General features: G+C 40.1%; 2 protein-coding genes across 3 annotated transcripts; one reads left to right on the top strand and one right to left on the bottom strand.

Annotated features, from left to right (window-relative positions):
- Nucleotides 1-756: 756 nt before the first annotated feature.
- On the bottom strand, nucleotides 757-7,809 carry tcea1 (transcription elongation factor A (SII), 1). Of its 2 annotated transcripts, none has more exons than XM_058640122.1 (10): nucleotides 7,572-7,809; nucleotides 6,120-6,182; nucleotides 5,929-6,034; nucleotides 4,441-4,540; nucleotides 4,193-4,341; nucleotides 4,026-4,082; nucleotides 3,311-3,465; nucleotides 2,967-3,113; nucleotides 1,929-2,000; nucleotides 757-1,193 (listed from the first exon to the last, which is right to left on the bottom strand). In XM_058640122.1, exons 1-10 carry the CDS (start codon nucleotides 7,644-7,646, stop codon nucleotides 1,185-1,187), a joined length of 933 nt encoding a protein of 310 aa, XP_058496105.1. In that variant the 5' UTR covers nucleotides 7,647-7,809; the 3' UTR covers nucleotides 757-1,184. The 2 variants fall into 2 exon arrangements, with proteins under 2 accessions (XP_058496105.1, XP_058496114.1); XM_058640131.1 differs by having other exon boundaries at nucleotides 4,193-4,338.
- A 3,792-nt stretch (nucleotides 7,810-11,601) lies between these two features.
- Nucleotides 11,602-19,452, top strand: LOC131472650 (oxygen-regulated protein 1). The gene is made up of 3 exons (XM_058650042.1): nucleotides 11,602-12,273; nucleotides 13,749-13,908; nucleotides 14,350-19,452. Exons 1-3 carry the CDS (start codon nucleotides 11,602-11,604, stop codon nucleotides 19,398-19,400), a joined length of 5,883 nt encoding a protein of 1,960 aa, XP_058506025.1. The 3' UTR covers nucleotides 19,401-19,452.

Raw genomic sequence — 19,452 nt, 5'->3', positions numbered from 1 at the left:
TTGATGGTGATCTAGATATGTTTCACTGTTTGAGAGTATTGACACTAGAGCTGAGGAAATAAATCGATTTTTAATCGATTACTAAATGAATCGTCAACTATTAAAATTTAAAACAAGATTTCTGATTGTTTCCGCTTCTTAAATGTGAATATATTCTTAATTTCTTTGCTCCACATAACAAAGAAATCAATAAAAGTGAATCATTTTGGTTTGTGGAGAAAACAAAACATTCTCGAACACCATCATTTCCAGGTTTGACAAACACTTTTGACACTATGGAAACTGAGGGGTAGTGCCTTCTCTAGTTTTACAGTAAGTTCCATTAAGAACAATTATATAACTAAACAATGGAAATTGGGAGTATTGTAAAGTGAAGCCCCGCACCACAAAATGTTGTAAAATCTCATGTCATCATCAACTTTTCCCTATATGTCTCCCTATGGCCAATGGTCTGGTAACAGAGTGTATGGAGGTGAGGCAGCAGAACGGATAACAGCTCAGGGGCAGAGTGGTTGCACCTGGCAATTAAAAAAACAAGATGGACAGAGAAACAAACGCTGGCTCAGCCAATAACATTATCTCATCCCCCGACGGATTAATATGCATTCATCAGCATTCACTTTGATGTGATGAATATTCCACCAACAGCAAATGTACACTTCTCCCTCTCGCTCTCTCTCTCAGTCTCACACAAACATACAGATTGAGTGTTAAAGACTCACATAACCATAAAGGATTGGAAGCACAACACACAGCTAATGAAAAGCACGTCTATTTAATCAAATGGATTACATTTTATTGGGAAATTAAATAAAACAATGCCATGATGTGGGGGGCAAATTAATACAACGCTGTCCAAAGTGTTAAAACTACATATAAAAAATGCAGATAAAAGAGTATGAGACATTGATCGTACGTATATATATATAATATATATCTGACAGTGAGAAACAACTAATAAAAAATACTAAAAGATTTTGGGGGGGGGGATTGGGGGAAACCGACAATGAGCTCAATCTATGAACAGGAAATTTATTCAAACAGTAACTGCAGTGGCATCTTTGTATGGCATATAGTGTACCATGTATCATGGAATACAAAGCTCCAATCTGTTGCAGAGAGAGACAGAACCTGATCCGGGAATTTTGCTACTTGTCAGAGTGCCGTGGACGACGACTGCAGGCTCAGCAGAACTAAAACACACACACACACACACACACACACAATTAATACACAGATTCAGACTCTGCATTGACTTTGAACAGAGTTTCATTGTTCAAATAATTTCCCTGTGCCAAACAGCAGAGGTCATTTAGTTTCTTCTGTAGTGAAATCACCGGCCGATACAGACATTGTGCTGATAATATAAGCTTGGCAATGTGACGTCACCGCGTTCTCGCCACTGTGTCGGTAGCCATCTTGATTGCCCAAGAAGCCGTCGAGAGAGCGAGAGGGAGCCAACGATAACCACACACCTGAATGTTTTTGTAGCGGAAGGACATGTCGCGTTGTTGGATGCAATGCACGTTTGCACGACCATGAGGAAAGTAACTCGACAATGGACTAGTTCAAGGAAGCTTTGTGTCCGACACTACGAAGAAATCAAGTTTGCCAGCATCCGGAGACGCCTGAAAGTGTGTTCCAGACATTTCCATTCAGGTGAGTGCTTTAATCGTTTACTACTCGTCATTAAATATCTGATTGACTGGCTAACTGGCTGTCTCTAGCTGGCTAATTCAAAACAAATGGACCTGCATAAATGTGTGCAAGTGTGTATAAGTGTCCAATCGAATTGATTGAAAAATGTCACCGGGTATCCCGGTATGCACTGCACTGTGACGTCGGGTGCCAAGCTCTATATCGTGCATCACATACAGTGGGGAGTGCGGTGTTACCCACTGGACTTGAAGAAAAAAAAAACAACATACCTTCCACCTATTTCCGCAATCATTGCAGAAGACGAATGTGGTCATTGGCTCATCAGCACTGCGAGTTTGAACCTGGAAATTATGGAGTGAAAAAAATGATTCAGAGAGTTCCACATGAAGAAATCAGCTCAGTCAAATCAGAGAGTGCAAACCTCCACCAAGGACCCTCAGTTTCCCACATTATCAATTCACTCTTCCATCTTGCAGGGTTAATAATTATAAAAAACATTATTAACGCTGAACCTGGATCTGTATGGAGATCACATCACAATTTTATCATTTCCGAGTTATGCTGCTCACTGGCAGACAAACCAATACGAGAGAAGAAGGAAATAAATGTTCTTGTGTAAAGTGCAAAAGAGAGAATTTAAAATGAAGCATTTCAGAAGTACGTTTAAGAATTGGCAATTTTGGCAACAATTTTAAAAAGGAAAAGGTGTAAATTCAATTTCCCATTTGCTCCTTTTAGTCAAATAAAAAGCCTCTCCACATTAAAAAGTCTTGTCTCCCTTTTCTCTTTTGAGATCATACTATGTGAAGTTACTTTTTTCTCACTTACTGGCTGTGCATGTTCAAATATGAATGCTGACACGTGGAAATCAGCAACGGTTTATCAGTTAATGCTCCAGATCTAGGCAGATCAACATCTGGGTTTGGATCTGTGTCGACTGCAGTTCACCAATTTAGTGACCTCTGATTTAAATGGCAAAAGGTCTGTATTTATATAGCTCTTATCCTAGTCTTGATGACCAAACAAAGCTGCATACACTACAGTTTTGCCATTCACTCACACTTTCATACAGCGCATTTATGTGCAGCTCATTTTTCCGGTGGTTCAGTGTTTTGCCCAAGGACACATCGGCATGTAGACTAGCGGACTTGAATTGAACCGGCAACTTTCAAGTTGAAAGACGACTCGCTCTACGACTGAGCTACTGTCACCCCATTTATTTAGATCACACTTTAAGTCACCAACCATAACACCCAGTAAAAGTCTTGTACTAATGTCACAATTAAAGCAGAGTTGATCATCTTTACCTGTGTGTAGGTGCAGCACTTCCCCTTGCACTTGCCACAGGTGAATAAATCAGTCTGACAGCCTCCGGTGGTGGCCATTTGGTGGTCCCTGACAGCCTCTTTGGTCAGATTCTTCCTCATCTCCTTAAGCTCATCGCTGGCCATTTCCTACAGAAAATGGAATGTCAAAATGATGCCTTTAAATGAATGGATTTTTAATTGTCATGGAAGTCAAGAGACAAAATTGTACAAAAGAAAGGTAAAATGAATTCAGAACACTGACGATTTATCATTACTAACTGTGTGCATTCCCATGATTGTTTAAAATGAGACCTTCAACAATAGAACAGAACAGGACAACGCACCTCTGCAGTCATCTTGGCCATCCGCTCCGGTGTTACACTCCCGCATAACACAGTCCTCCGCAGATTGGGGTTTTTCATGTCCTTCAGATTTGAGATTCTGCTCCGCACACGATTCTTATACTTCATGTCTGTGTTCTTGAACTCTTGGAAGATACGTGATAGCAAGTCAAGGAAATTCAACAACGTACACAAGGGCCTAAAACTACACTGATAGATGCAGCCTTGGGGTATGTCAGTTGTGACACATTAATAAAGCCTTCAGGTCATGTATCAGGCAGTGATGTCTGATAAACTGGTTTTATTAACCACCTTGCCAAATTTTAATGAATGTAGTTCTGTCCTCTCCTCCTTAAACACTGCACCACACACATACACACTTTAGTGGGGACCAGTCTAAGAACAACTCTGTTTATCAGTGTCTGTCCTGAATATAAATGTAAACATCAGTTGTTTAACATGTAGAGAAGTGAGAATCAAAGGCAGAATTGTAGGAGAAGGCACAGTCACTAACAAGTGAACAAACTGAAAAAGCACACAGAGATGTTTTTATACTGAGTTATGCCAACTGTGAATCCTGTGCATCATCAAGTCATATGTTAAACACACATGAACCTGAACTGGTGCCTAGAAAAAAACCTGCTTTTGTTTTTTTTAATCCACAATTCTTCAGTTAGGAAAAATGCTGCATTTGCTTTCCACGGTCCTTATAGGATATATTCCTCGATCTGTGCTCCAAGTTCATCACAATCACCACCGATAGCAATATGGTCCTCTGTCAGGAAGTAGAAAAACAAAATGTGAATTAAATACTTAATTAACAAAGCCGATAGTTGAAAATCACAAAAACAAACGTTAACGTTATGTTGAGAATAATGGGATTACCGCCAGTCTGCAGAGCATTGGCCAGCAACTCTCTGCACTTGATCCTGATGGAATCGGAGGTGCTGGGGGCACGAGGAAAAGTGTTGATTAACGTGTTGGGTGTGACTTCTGCAGGTTCGCTCTTGTTGCTGGAGTTACTGCAAGAGCTGCTTTGGGAGCAAGAAAATAAGTTCCATCCGTTACAAAAATGCAAATGATAAACCAAGTAATAACAAATGCATCGGTAATATCCGAGCTATTCTCGTTACCTTTCTTCTTTTGGCTCTGGGCTTCCCTGTGAGGGAGAAGCAGGTGCTGTTTGCTCTTTCCTCTTCTCATCTGTAGGTTTCTCTCCACCTCCAGGTTCATCTAGAAAGTATCAAAAAAAATAAAAATACAAGTGAGAGTCAAAAAAGCAAATGCCAATATTAAAGTCAATAGTGTAAAATCGTATATATGCTTGATAGCCTGAAAAAAGTAGCCTGCCACATTGTACACCTTAAATGTGTGTGTGTGTGCGTAGGGCACTGCTGCACTTTTGGGGACAGTGCAGAGCAAGAGAGACTGAACTAGGCATGCATTAACAGTAATAGATTCTTCTCAGAACTAAAGATGGACAACAGTCAACAGACTGTTGCAATAGTCAATAGCAACGTGAAAAGCAGGCCAGCAGTTGCTGTTTCACTGAAACAACTATGTGTCGAGGATATCTTCTCCTGGCTCAGGTTGTGACTTCTGTACATTCTGTAGCACTCAAACCACAGTTACAATAAAATCAAAGCCAGCAAGACCATGTAACTAGGATTATTAAGAGATAGAATAAGACCTGTGAATATAATTTGCACTTGAGAAGGGTAATTAATTGCAAAACTTCACAGTATTTTTTTAAATATTGGAAACAACACTGTATTGTGGCATAAGGGGGTGGAGTGGCTCAGTGGTTAAGACCGGTACCCTGTGTGCAAAAGACATCATGGTCGCAAGTTCGACTCCACCCTTTGGCTGATTGTACTCAATTACCTTGTAAGTCGCTTTGGATAAAAGCGTCTGCTAAATGACATGTAATGTAATGTAATAAGTATCATGATAATATTGTATTATCAGTCCCCTACAATAATGTTGTTATTCTAACATTTTTAAATTATTCTCTGGCTGTTGACTGCACTGGGAATTGATAATTGACAAAAACAGGGGAGAAAATGCACATTTCACAAACGCTGTAATTTAGCAGCAACTTACACCTGACATTAGAATTCCTTTTCTGTGAACAGATCAGCTGTACGATCGAGGTAACCCCCCTTACGCGATCCTCCCCCTCTGTGTGCTGCCATATCAACAACAATATTAGCCACGCGTGAATTTGCGCTTTTGTATGGACTCCTCTTTACCTTCCACGCCGGGGAATAAGTCATCTTTGACAAGCAGAAAACCGATGAAAGCAGAGGAGACTGCACAGTTTTGTTACCACATTCACGTCAGCTGTGCTCAAATATGCTCATACGCTCACGTCCTCTCTGAGTGACGTTTGCAACTTGGATATTTGTCTGTGCTGCATACTCTAAACTTGATCGACGGAGACTGGGAGGCACTAAGTAAGGAAAGTCTGACAGGTGGTGTATCTGAAGGACAACGTATCACAATCACCAAATGCTCAGACTGGACTTAAGTTTCAAAAAATCCACACAATTAATGTAAGAGAGATAAAATCACACACAAGAGCTCGATTTCCAAAATAGCATCTTTCCTTTTTTTATTACCCAAAAGCTTCTTCCACGACTTGATCAAAGCCTTCGCTAGAGATGTCACCTCGTCGTCTGTACTTTGCTTGCGGATGGCGTTAACGGACATTCCAATTCTGGTAGACTGTGGGAGAACATTGAGATAGAACTTCAGAGTTTGCATGCAGCACATGTCTATTATAAGGCATAGGACGAGAGAGCATGAATACTTGAAGTAGCTCCAGAGTCATGGGGATACTGCGCAGCTCCTTCAGTAAGTCCAAGGCACCAGCCTGCGGAGGAGAAGGCACAGAGTGTTTAGACAAAATGTTATAACTACTGCAAGAGCATGGTCAAAACACAGTAATTTACCTCTGCCACAGCAGTAATGATACTAGGGCTTAAACAATTACTCACTTAATTGATTACTAAATGAATCATCAACTATTTTAATAATAGATTCATTTGTTTGAGTAATAATAATAATAATAATAATAATAATAATAATTTAAACATCTTTTCTGATTTCTTAAATGTGAATATTTTCTCATTTCTGCTACATGTAACAAAAATAAAACTGAATTATTTTGTTTTGGGAACAAAACAAGACAATTCCAAGTCTGGGAAACACAGCTCAACATTTTTCAAGATTTTCTGACCTTTCATGGCCCAAGCGATTACTCGATTAAAGGCGAAAACCATCGTCACATGAAACGATTATGACAATTAATGTAAGTTGTAGCCCTAAACAGTATGATATGTTTTTGGTCTTCGATACCACAAACGCTTTTTTCTTAAAACAAGACGGGAATGTAAGGAAGAAACCATTAAATCTTGGAGCAATACATTAAAAGGCAGGGGAAACAGTAGCAGGAGCTGTTATTTTTTCTGTATGAACTTGACAGTAAGAACTGGATTTGCTAGTAACAGTTTATTCTGAAGCTGTTCCGATGACAAATTAATCAAGAGGAGAATGTTCAAACATCAATGTTATTATGGTCTCCGTTGAAGTTAAGGGCAAGATGATATTGTGGTAAACACTTTCCCTTTGGCCAAAGTATATTATATGAAGTTGTGCTGTTGGCAGGACATAGTAAAGGCGTACTTGCGCTTTTCACTTTGTTCTGAATTTATAACGAGATAAACAACTAATCACGCATATAATAGCTTAACTGATAACGGCTAACCGGCACCTATATGCCTATACCTCTATAGCGCCATTAACGTTAGTGCGTTTGTTATCTATAGTACAGATGATACTGACACGCTCTGAATGCCGCTTCTAATGAACAAATCCCACTTCAGACTCAAATAATCTAACAGAAGAACGGATATATATTTAAATATGGCTATTTATTTGTTATGATAATATGACCGCATCCAACAAAGCTAGCAAGTACCAGTTGGCTACTAAATAGCTAACTGCTAGCAACTCCACAAAAACATACTTAAAAGCTTAACGTTTACGGATAGTCTTCTTCGCAACTACAGTATGCTTCGTGTTAAGCTTTTTGACTACACAACCATGGAAAACAGTTTGCAGGAGAACCACATCAGTGTACAACAGTCTAGAGGGTCGAAAGACAACACAGCCGACAGCTAACCGCATCACAGCCCACTAGCGCCCATGTTAGCCTAACATCGGCTAAGCAGGTAAACATTCATTCTTTCAGGCGTCTTACCCCGTTTTTCTTCTGCGCCATTTTATCGATCTTCCTCGCAATTCTGATTATCTCCTCTTCGTCCGTTTTGCCCATGGTGAATGATGTGTTGGAATCCAAAAAAAGTGGAACGAATGGAGAAACACGGTTTGCCACAAAAGACCACGCTAATGAAGAGAAACAGCGGAGGTGCCTGCCAGAGACTGTGGTGCGCCGCACACTGAGCCGCCTGCCGCCGCTGTGTAGCAGGCCTGGCTAATCGATGCGAGATCAGTTCAGGGGAGGTAATCAAAACAGAAACCAAGAGTCGTTCTTCTAATGGTGGAAGACCGAACTTGGCGTCACATACATTAAAGACAAGTGTGCGGTTGTCATGGAGACGACTGAAACTTTTCGCCGAAGCATGAGCTTGGTCAAGGTACAATTACCAAAAAGGTAGATCGACTGAGCATAAATTGGAATTCAAATAAATAAATACATAAGGTGTTATAGTATACTGTCGTATATACAACAACAACAACAACAACATATTGTGTTCTATTTGTGCTTCCTTACTAACAGCTTTCCTCTTTCTACTGAAAGTACAGTTTGGCAATATCGCTACGTATCGTTAGGTAGCGCCAAAGTGCTACTTAAATCAAGTAACTTCACAACACATTTGAGCCTCATTCATGTTTCCCGTGTTACTGTCCAGAGGTTAAACGGTTTGTTGATTAATTACACGGATTGACTAAAAGTTGAATGTCAACAAAATGATTGTCATTAAAATCATTCAAATGCAAATTAAGTTTTCTTACAAAAGAGCAATCACTTAATGAGGAACTGATAGTGGAAAAACAGAACCCCAAAGGATCACAAGAAAGGCGCAAGTGGAAAACTATTAGAAACCAAATGTAATTGCAAGGCCGGCCCAAGCCTTTATAGGGCCCTAAGCAGAATTTGATTTTGAGCCCCCTCCCACCACCTCAGAGTAGCCTATTATTGATACAAATGTAACACTATAGATTGCAGTATTAGTTGAAACCAGTATGACTCTGTTTTTGTTTTTTTTGTTTGTTTGTTAACCTTCGAGGGCAGTAAAAGAAACTTAGAACTTAGAATTTAAAACTTAGAGCAGATGTGCAAATGTGCACTGAGTTAGCAATCTTCAATTACAAAATAAAACCAAATAACTTACCAGATTTAGATATCTAAATGTATCTGAACATACTATTGCACACATATGTAGCCACTTAAGTCACGTATGCCATGAGCCGGCTCTGTGTAATTATTTTCCCTTCGATTTAAAAAAAAGTTTTGATTTTAAATCTGCCTCCTCTATATATGTATATATAGAGGAGGCATATATATATGTATATATATATATATATATATATATATATGTATATATATATATGTATATATATATATATATATATATATATATATATATATATATATATATAACATAACAGGATCTAGGTCATGATGATGGCACACACTGTTGATCGTATGTCTGACTTGTAATATTTAGATCTTGTTAATCCAAACAGATCCTCATGTGATAATACCACCTATTGATTGAAGGTCAGGCGATCATAGTTGATGTTTGGTTTATTTCGCTGAGTAAAAAAACAACTAATATGCCGTTGGTTTCAGGTCAAATAATGTGCCAAAATCCATATTTCTTTTCAACACTTTGCAAAAAGAAGTAGCAAACATGTTAATGAAGCTTTTTATTTTCAGGATTTTGTACTATTATTATTAATATTTAATATTGTGTACTAATATTTAACATCTCCTTGCACATGTGACCTGCACAGACATTCCATTTAATCCTGCATCAGCCAGCATCCATATTGTAGAGGCATTAGCAGCTTTTACTCAGACTGGGGCACTCGGTAATTGACACTGTGATGATAACTGATAACTATCCTCTCACTGTAATCAGATCCTCAGCTATAGAACACTAAAAGTAGATTCTTACTCTTTTTGCACTCTACAAACATTCGGTTCTTCTCTGTGAGCTGCGCACGTCTGAAGACAACACTGCAGAGAATTCCAAATGATGAGAATATTTCTTACCATTAACATGCAGCAACACAAAATACAACAGCACAAATACTGATATGCTGCATTTTGAAATACCTGCTGTGCGGTAAAAGTGCTCTCTAAAGACCTTATTCTGTCTCATGATGTCAGCAAGTGCGTAAAATCTTTAACCTAATCCCTATTAGGCCAAGACGTCTCAAATCAGATTATGCAGGCTGCCTGCAAATTAGAAATAGTCCAAGCCACCTGTGGTAGTGGAGTGCAGTGTGGAGCAGTAAAGAAGTGCTATCGTTTGAGCCCTAGAATTTCTATACCATAGGAACTTTCACCAAACCTGTTCTCATTCACTGATTAATTCTGGTGCACACTAATCCTCTTCATTTTTATTTTAATATTTCAGTCATTCACTCAGTTTCTCTCCCACTCTCTCCAAAGACGAGGAGAGAACTAGAGAGAAACTAGTGTCTCTTAAAGCAGAGATTCAATTTCAGATTAATTTTTCTTAATCTTTAGTTGATCTTTCCTATAATGTCCATAAGCAATGAGTCAAAGTAAATTAGCAGAACAACAGAAGAGAATAATAGTGCCAACCTTTTAGAAAAAAAACATCATGCCAACAATTAAAAAATCATATTCTCATATATCTCATATTGAAAAATTTGTGTTCTGTTGCAGTGCAGATACTTTTTGTTTGCTGTATTTGTCGCCTCGTGTTGTTATGCTGATTAAGTGTGAGCAAAGATTAAGCAAATTGGCCATGATGTTGTAGGTCCCAAAATAGCCCTGGACCGCAGCTGAGAGGCTTTGACCAGTGCTCGGAGGAATAACGGATAGACACTTTCTGTTAATCAATATAATTAAGGAGAAATGTGATTATTAAAGGTAAGTTTTTTTGCACGACAACTTGGTTGACTTGTTTGCTTCCTTATAGATTATTTTTAACATTACTTACAGGCTGTTATTTGTCTACTTCGGTGTGAACAGCCCTTGTCAAGGACTGTTTAGACTTGGTGTTCAGTTCGCACTGATGTAAATGGACGTAATGAAACAGGGTCTGTCGTGTTACTGATTATTTTGTGTCCATTGTCTCTTTAGTGCTGATTAATACACTGTAACAACAGGCTAAACAATGGAGAGTCAATGCACTAACATAACAGTAAGGTGCTACTGTGCCCTATATTCTTCATGCTATATTTAAATTCATAGATGTTATGCAACTATAATGTTACATTACATTATTGCTTCAATGCATATCTACCAAAGAACATTTAAAAACATGGTAACATTTCTATGCATAACAGCTTGAGTAACTGTATTCGATATACAGTTGTTTCAGCAATATGATGTATTTTCTATATTCTACCAAGACATTGCGTCTTCACTAAAACTTAAATGTTTCAAGCAATCACAGCACAGGAAATGCATGCTGATCATCAGCAATGTGTTGTTTTGATTTTTGATTCTCCATTTTGAGATTATGATGGAAAAAACTCATCAAAACCTTGACATTTGCATCAATGTGTTTTTTAAGGCACAATGATACTGGCAAATAAGAGACACTACTATTACTACTTTTCATTTAGGATTGCTTTTTTAGCAGGATTTTTGGATGCCTGTTTTATTTTATTTTATTTTATACAAAAATGTATACAGTTTTTGAAACCTGCAGGGTCTGTTTTGTGTAATAATGAGTCAGGGGATTTTAATTTTTTCTACAATTGATGAATACAATTTCAAAATATGTTCATACAAGAAACAGCTGGAAATCCACCTCTTATATGTGTTTGTAAAAGCATAACCTAATATCTAAATCCAAGTTTATGATGAAACTGTGGCCACATTACAGAGAAATCAGTCCTTTACACTCTATTCTAATAGCGACTGTCTCTAATGGTAAAGGTTTTTATGTGAACACTGACTAGTAAAGTTGGTAGTTTAGGAAGCATAATTGCTTTGCATTGCATAATCTGAACAGCAGTAACTTCTCTCTATTTTTTCTTTCTAGCCTCCTCCACACAAAATGAGCAACACACCAATCCAGGACCCAGCTGCACAGGGACTGTCCTCAGGCAGTGGGGGGACATTACCCAGTCGACCCTTACAGCCAATCTCTGATTCCTCAGCTTCGAAACGAGTTTGTTTCTACAAAAGCGGTGATTATAAATTCAGCGGGCATCGCATGGTCATCAGTGCCCGCACCTTCAAGACATTTGATGCTCTGCTGGATGCTTTGTCCAAGAAAGTACCTCTGCCATTTGGAGTAAGGACCATCACCACGCCTCGAGGGATCCACCTGGTTAAAGGCCTGGATGACCTACAAGATGGAGGAGCTTATGTGTGTTCCGATCAGAGGCGAGTGAAGCCCTTAAACTTGAATGAAGTGAACCGTCAGCAGATACGGTGGAACACTACCAGACCCCTCAGTGCAAGGCGGCAAAGACGTCTTCCCCTCAGTCAGTCTGGCAGAAGGAACCTGTTGGCGACATCTGCCAACAGGTCAACAAAGGTCAACAGAAGGGTGGCAGTGCGGACACCAAAGAGGTTCATGGTCATCAAGAATAAGGATCCCACTGTTAAATGCACAATAGTGTTGCACAGAAGAACAGCACCGACGTTTGATGCTTTGCTGGATTACCTCTCTGAGATCCTGCAGTTCCCAGTCCTGAAACTATTCTCCACTGATGGCAGAAGAGTGAGTGTTCTGAGAAGTGAAAATTAGAATGATAGTTAAGGTTACCTTAATGATGTCTAATAAAGTCTTTGTATGTGTAAATATAGACTGATAAATGAGTGAGGTCATACCAAATAATCATATTTAAAAAACAAAAAAACAATTAGTTTTTTTCTTTATAGTCAGAGTAAAATAGAAATAAGAGCACTTGCACTTGTAACATGATTATGAATAGAGTTAAGTAGTGTTACATATTTAGAGTAGTTTTTCTAGTGACAGAGTAGGCCTATGCGAGTGGGATATTATTATTATTATTATTATCAATATTATTATTATTATTATTATTATCAATAATAATAATAATAATAATAATAATAATAATAATAACAATAATAACAAAAAGTTGACTGGATTGTTCAATGTTGCCGTGTCTTAGTAAATGCCGCTAAAAAGAGATAATAAAACCCAGGTTTATTCAAAAATAAACAAATATTTTTGACCAAAATCCCAACAACCTTTTGGCTTTCTGGAGAGAAATAAGAGGAATTTTGGTCCACTCAAAGAGAAAGTTGGAAAATCTATTTTTAATTTCATTTTATTTTTCATGTCTTCCAGATGATAGTTTTTGTGTGTCAGTTAGCACCGTGGTTGTTGTCCTCCATTAAACTCTGTACAGCTAAATATAGTGTGTCTGGGTGACACAAATAAGACATACTCTTTAAATATTCAGCTAAAAAAAGATGAGGACAGGCGTATTGATTTTTGTCTTGCCCGGGGGTGAAGTGGCTCAGTGGTTAAGACCGGTCCCCTGTATGCAAAAGACATCATGGTTGCAAGTTCAACTCCACCCGTGGCATGTACTCACTTTGGATAAAAGTGTCTGCTACATGACATGTAATGTAATGTCTTTCAAAGTAATTTGGCATAAACATATTGGACTTCAATGCCAATGTATTTTCCCCCCAAAATTGACCTTGCTTCAAATCTAGAGAGATAGAGAGAAACCTAAACTGCTGCCCAGACAGACAACAGTATTACCAGATTACCCTGTAAATTCTGTCTTCACTGGTAAGTAAATGGCAGTCAGAAAAATGGTGCAGCAGTTTGTTTTTGCAGACGAGAGCTGTGTACAGTGACAAATCAAGGCCATATTTGCACTGCAACCCATAGGTGTTGCAGTTGTATGACTGCTAATGCAAAAAATCTGTTAAACTACTCATGAAATGGACTGTATTTATGGCAGCTCTTTGAAACAAAGTCCTTGAAATGTCCAAGTGAGCCCATGTGCAAGCAGAACAGTACTGACATTGACTGACACTATGAGAGTGCAAATACTACATCTGATATTTTGGGATTTATTGTCTTTAAAAGGAACTCATTAATATGATCTGCGATTTCTAGACTGTATCATTTTAACACCTGGGATAAAGACTGAGACTAGACTTGATCCCTTGACTTTGACCTGCTTGTAAAACTTGCTTCTCCTCTTGTTTCAGGTTGACGGTCTTGCTGCACTTATCCTCTGCTCTGGTGTTGTTGTGGCAGCGGGCAGTGAGCCATTCAGATTAGGAAATTACGGTTTTCACAGAACCAGCCAGATGGCAGAGGTCATGCACACGGAAACTATGGAGATGTCTATGTTGCAGCCCAGAGCTTGTAAGTTTTAATATGTTCTATGTGTAAACTGTATAGCAGTATTCATGAAACAGAATTTTTTTTCTTGCTAAAACTAAGACAATATGATTGATACCATGGCTGAGTATGAGGTCAGACAGATTAGCACATTTTAGCATCGGGAGTAAGCTAATCTAGTTCTGTCTCCAGTAGTTCCTACACTTCTAAATTTCACGTATATCTTATATCTTGATGTGTACAAAGAAAAAAAGTACGAAGAGTTAAAATAAGATGTTGTGTTGTGATGGTGACTCTTTCTTGTCGTTTCCACTAGAATTTGCACAAAGCATTAGTATTTATGCAAAGCTAAATTAATGTAGCAGACATGCTAGTGGTATGAATCTTCTCATAAAATCCTCAGCTCTCCTAATTTTTTTTCCCTTTTCTTCATTCCCCACCTGTATTTCCATCGAACAACTTCAGCCAACGAGAACAACAAGTCTTTCTCAAGTAGAAAAGGCATAAGAAACTTCTCCTTATCATCAGAACAATATATTGTCAACCAGATAAACAAGTCTCAAAATGGAGGCATGAACAGCCCCCTGCATCGCCGCAACGGATCATTTGAAACAGAAGTCAATCAGCGTCACACATCCGTCGAAACTTGTCTGACTGGCAGAGTAGAAAATGAGCATCATAGTTGCATCTTACCTCATGAAGATGACATTGAAAAGTCCTTCCGTGTAAATCAAGATGGCAGCATGACTGTAGAAATGAAAGTGCATCTGACTATTAAAGAGGAGGAAATGCTCCACTGGACGACCACTCTCAGCCGTGCTAGCCTGAGCAAGAGGACAGTTCAGGCCTCCGTTTCAGAGTCAGGAAACAGCTCCCCCGCCTCAAACAGTGCCGTTGCCAAAACCTCTTCTCGTATCAGTGACGATGTCACTAAAGAAGAGAACCATCCCACTGGATCTGGAAAGGGCGTGTGCTTCGATGGGGAGCAAGTATATGGGGACAACACCTCAAAGGCTTTGAGAAAAGTAAAATCAAGTATCAAACGTGCTCCTACACCAGGCCCTCGCCGTGTTCGGAAGAAGGCTTCTGTAGGGAGTGTGAAGATGGTGACAGAGTCAGGGGTCAAAGAGAGCAGCCTGGGACACTATTCCTACGTGGAGAGGACAGCTGATGGTGAGACAACGGAAGGATACTGTGTTGTTAGACACAGCAGCAGCAGCAGCAGCAGAAGCAACCGACCAATCCCAAATCCTCGAAAAATGGCACCCACGGGGGCCACTAACAAAGGCTCCCACTCCTTCATCAGGTCATCAGGAGTAGCTGAGGTTCTTCAGATAGAGAATAACGGCATGGAGGTGACAGAAACTTTGATGTGTATATATGAGAGCCAAGGCTGCTATGAAAACTATTTAGCAAATCAGGAATGTAGCACAGATGATGTGCCTTTGCACGGTGCACCAGATAGTGAACCCTCCTCTGACACAAGACCGCATTCATCTAGCAATGATATAGACTTTAGCAGGCAGCCGTCCACTGCTGACTCACTACAGAGACTGAAAGGGGAGATGTTATCACTGTCATCAGAGCCAATATATTCAACACGTGAGATTACAAACAATCTTCGTACAATGAATGATAATGAGACTCCAACAGCAACTAACTCCCAAATGGAGGGGACTGTACAAAAAGCCAAAACCCCTCAAAGTGGGAAGAATAAAAAGGTGACTAAACATGCTAGGAATGACAGACATGCGACTTCCAAAAATAGCAAACGTCCATCTACTGATAAACTCAACAACAATGTTAGTGTAGGGAAAAAGAGTTTGAGTTCATTGGAAAGTGCCAAAAGTGGTCAACAGAGTAAAGGAGAGAAGAAAATAGAAAAGTCCCAGTCAAAGAAATCAATTAAAGATGAAAAGACACCCAAAAAAGACTCAGCCTTGCTGGGCAATGCTGAAAAATTAAAAAGTACACTGTCTAAGAGACAAAGCACGGATAAATATAATGGGCACAATGTAAATACTCCAACAGGAAGGCCTCAAATGAAAAAGAACATATCAGACATTTTACAACCTAGAAGGTCATTTCTGACAGGCAACAAAACAGTTAGTAAACCCAAATCTGTGACGCTATCACCTAAAAAACCTTCAGAGTTTAATGAGAGTGTTTCAATGCCTTCCCTAAATCCTACGCCCTCTGATATTCACCAGTATGTTGAGAACTGGTTGGAGAATGTCAGCCAAGAGCATGTGCCATACACAGAGGCCGTCCCAAGTGAATCAGAGCCTCAGTCAAAGGTTGTGTTTCAGGTAGGAGGTGATTCTGAATCCGATGAAAAGAATGAAAGTCAAATTGGTTTAGCCGAACATTACCCTCTTTCTCGTGATGCTGTACAAAAAGCAGTTCCTCTCCAACGTGAGGGGCCAGAAACATCCAACCACGAGAAGCCCAACAGCCTTCCTGATTTCTCAACACAAGTGGCTTCAGTGTTTGGCTCGTCATTCAAAGCATTTATGTCATTCCTGTCAGTGATGATTCTAAGAGATAACCTAAAAGAGTCTGTTTTGGAAGACGGTAACCAGTCGAGAAGCAGCTCAGAGGCCACGCTAATGATGCAATCCCTGCTGAAGATTTCTGCCATTGAAGACAAGGAGCAGCAAAACTCATGTTTGACTGAATTGCAAAGCAGAGCATCTTCTCACTTTACCAAATGTTGGAAGGATTTCCAGATTTTAAGGGAAAGGCTTGAAGTTTCAGAATCCATGTTTGCTCTGGACATTGTCTCAGATGAAGGCGCCATATTTGAGGATCAACACCAAAGCATTGATGAGCTGATGGAGGAGCTGAATATGCCAAAAGACCTCAGAGCAGAAATGTATTCTACATTTCAACAAGCGAAAAGCTTTTACCTGGTGCAGGAGAGCACCTTAGTAGAAACTGAAAGAAACCAGACAGACTCAGTGCTCAGTGCTGATGGAGCAAAATCAGCAGAACCTGGTGATGCCTCTGTAGAGAACATTACAGAAGACATTCAGGAAACAGGCCCTGGTGAGAAAGATTTAGAAGTATCACAAACAAAAAAACATGTCATCCTGGATGTTACGCAACATGAGTCAGAAGCAGATGAAGATGAAGATCAGATGGAGGAGATAGAAGAGGTGGGGGAGGGGGAGCAGGCAGGAGAGGATGGAAACAAGGAGACAAATGAAGGTGAAGAGCTGGAAAACATAGAAAGGGAAAGGGAGGAAGAGGAGGGGACAGTGGAGGCAAATGATGAGGCGCAGAATGACAGTGAAGCAGAAAAAGGAAGTGATGAAGAATGTGTTGGGAAGATGAAGGGAGGGACAGAGGAGGAGATGACAGATGAGGAGGGGGAGGAGTTAGAAGAAGGGGAGAATGGAGTGGTTGAAGAGACAGATGAGAGAGAGAGTGCCGAAGAGACACAGGAGGGAGAGGAAGGGACGGATGGAGGCGGAGAAAAGACAGATAAGGATGGAATTTGGGAGGAAGGTACCAATGATGAGACCGAAGATGAAACAGATAAATTAGTTGACAAGACATATAAAAAAGTTTTTGAAGAGCAGGAGATAGAAAAGAATGAGGAGGAGGAGGAAGAGGTGGTGGAGGTTAATCAAATGACAGACGAGGAGGAGGAGGAGGAGGAGGAGGAGGAGGAGTTAGAAAACAATGATAACGTGGAGGAGAAAGAGGAAGTGGATGCAATTACAGTGGATGAGGAAGAAGCAAAGAAAGAGGAGTTAGAACATATCGTTGGAGAGGAAGATGATGAGGAGGAAGACATGGATGTGGTTACTGAGCAAGGGAATGAGGAAAGGGATCAAATGGAGCAGGATAGCGTTGAAAATTATGAGGAGGAAGAGGAGGATGGTGACGCTGAGGTTGAAAATACAAGGGTGGTCAAAGATGAGGAAGGGGAAGAAGAAGAGAATACAAAAGGACTCAAGGAAATAGAACATTGTTCAGAGGAACAATTTGAAGCAAATGAAGTAGAAAAGTTAGAAACTGAAGAAGATAGGAAAGTAGAGCAGAAATTGGCTGAAGAGGAGAGGGAGGATGATGAAGAAAACCAGGTAGAAAAACAACAATCTTTCTTTGAAAGTAAAGACAAAAGAAATCTTCCTGGAGATGAAGACAATTTTGATGATGATGATGATGAAGATTGTAAAAACCTGCTAGAAGAGGCCTCTTATTTACAGCAGAACAGTAGTGATCATGAAAATGCACAAACCGAACGTAACTCTGAATCACCAGCCCAGATTTCCTCTGGGGGGCAGTGTGAGCATGTTAAACATAGTGGAACAGACAATGAATTTAAAACAGATGAAGACGAGCAGTGTAATGAGGAGAGAAACCTCAGCCTAGTACATCCAGTAGAAATATCTCAGGAGTTACTTGACTTTGTCAACTTGGCTCTTCAGTCCTCTTCACTTATATTCACATATGATGCTTGGGGCAACATCCGGCTAGAGCCAGATAATGCTCGAGTTGTTCTGACTCAAAAACTCATTATTCCAAAAAGTAGAAACGACTGTTTGTACGGCTCAAAATGTCTCCCAAGCCCTAGTACCTCTGATTTATCTGATTACAGGCCAGAAACCTCAGAGAGTGGTGGATATAAAACTCAGGATTCTGTAGATATTGTCACAGACAGCGGAGAAGAGGCTTCAACAAGACAGTCTTCAGTCTACAGAGACGAGACCTGCGGAGAAACAAATAGAGAACGAGCTACATCCAAACTATCACTTGGAAGTGATGCAGAATGCTTGCAAAGTTCCACATTAAAAAGTGCACAGTGTTTGTCTTCCTCTGACTCGGGCACGAAAGCCTCGAAGGAGGATCTGTCTTATTTTAGTGGTGAGACCTCAGTAAAGGCAGACATTGAAGATGTCCCAGAGGCCACACAGTCTCGTTCCTTCACCTCCGAGAAGGACACAACTGATGGGGTTTTGATTGACCGAGGGAGGTGGCTGCTGAAGGAGAACCACCTCATGAGAAGATCTCCGCCATTTTCCCAGGGAATGTACGACGATGTGGACAGCACCTCCATGGACACAGGTCAGGATTCACCGAGTCATTGTGAAACCAAGCAAAACCCCACAGTTGCCATATCCTCATCAGAGCTCGAGGAGATGTCAAAGCCTCAAACTCCAAAGTGCAACTACTTCAACATGCCACATGGGAGTGACTCAGACCCCTTTTTAGACGATTCCAGTGTCCACAGTGGGAAGAAGCAAACACTCAGTTACAAAGGAAGGGACTTCAGGGTGTCGCCTACTATTGATACCACCAAAACCTGGCCAAATAAAAGAGGTAGTCTGTCTTCATTTGCATCAGTTGAGTTTAAAATGCCTGATGGGAAAGTGCACCCTGAGGGCGAATCCTCGGCTGTAGCACAGCGGAGACAGACATCTAGTGGAGGAAGCCGTGTACTGCAAGCACAAGACTCCGTAGACACCCTGCATGTGAGATGTGGACAATACTGTCCCATTCTATGAGAAGAAACAGCATCGTATGCCATAGAAATATTCATATTCACACATACAGGTG

Source organism: Solea solea, chromosome 1, assembly GCF_958295425.1.
Source record: "Solea solea chromosome 1, fSolSol10.1, whole genome shotgun sequence".
In the NCBI taxonomy this organism is placed as follows: Eukaryota; Metazoa; Chordata; class Actinopteri; order Pleuronectiformes; family Soleidae; genus Solea; species Solea solea.
Note: the sequence above shows the minus strand (reverse complement) of the source record. Positions and strands in the feature narration are given on the sequence as shown.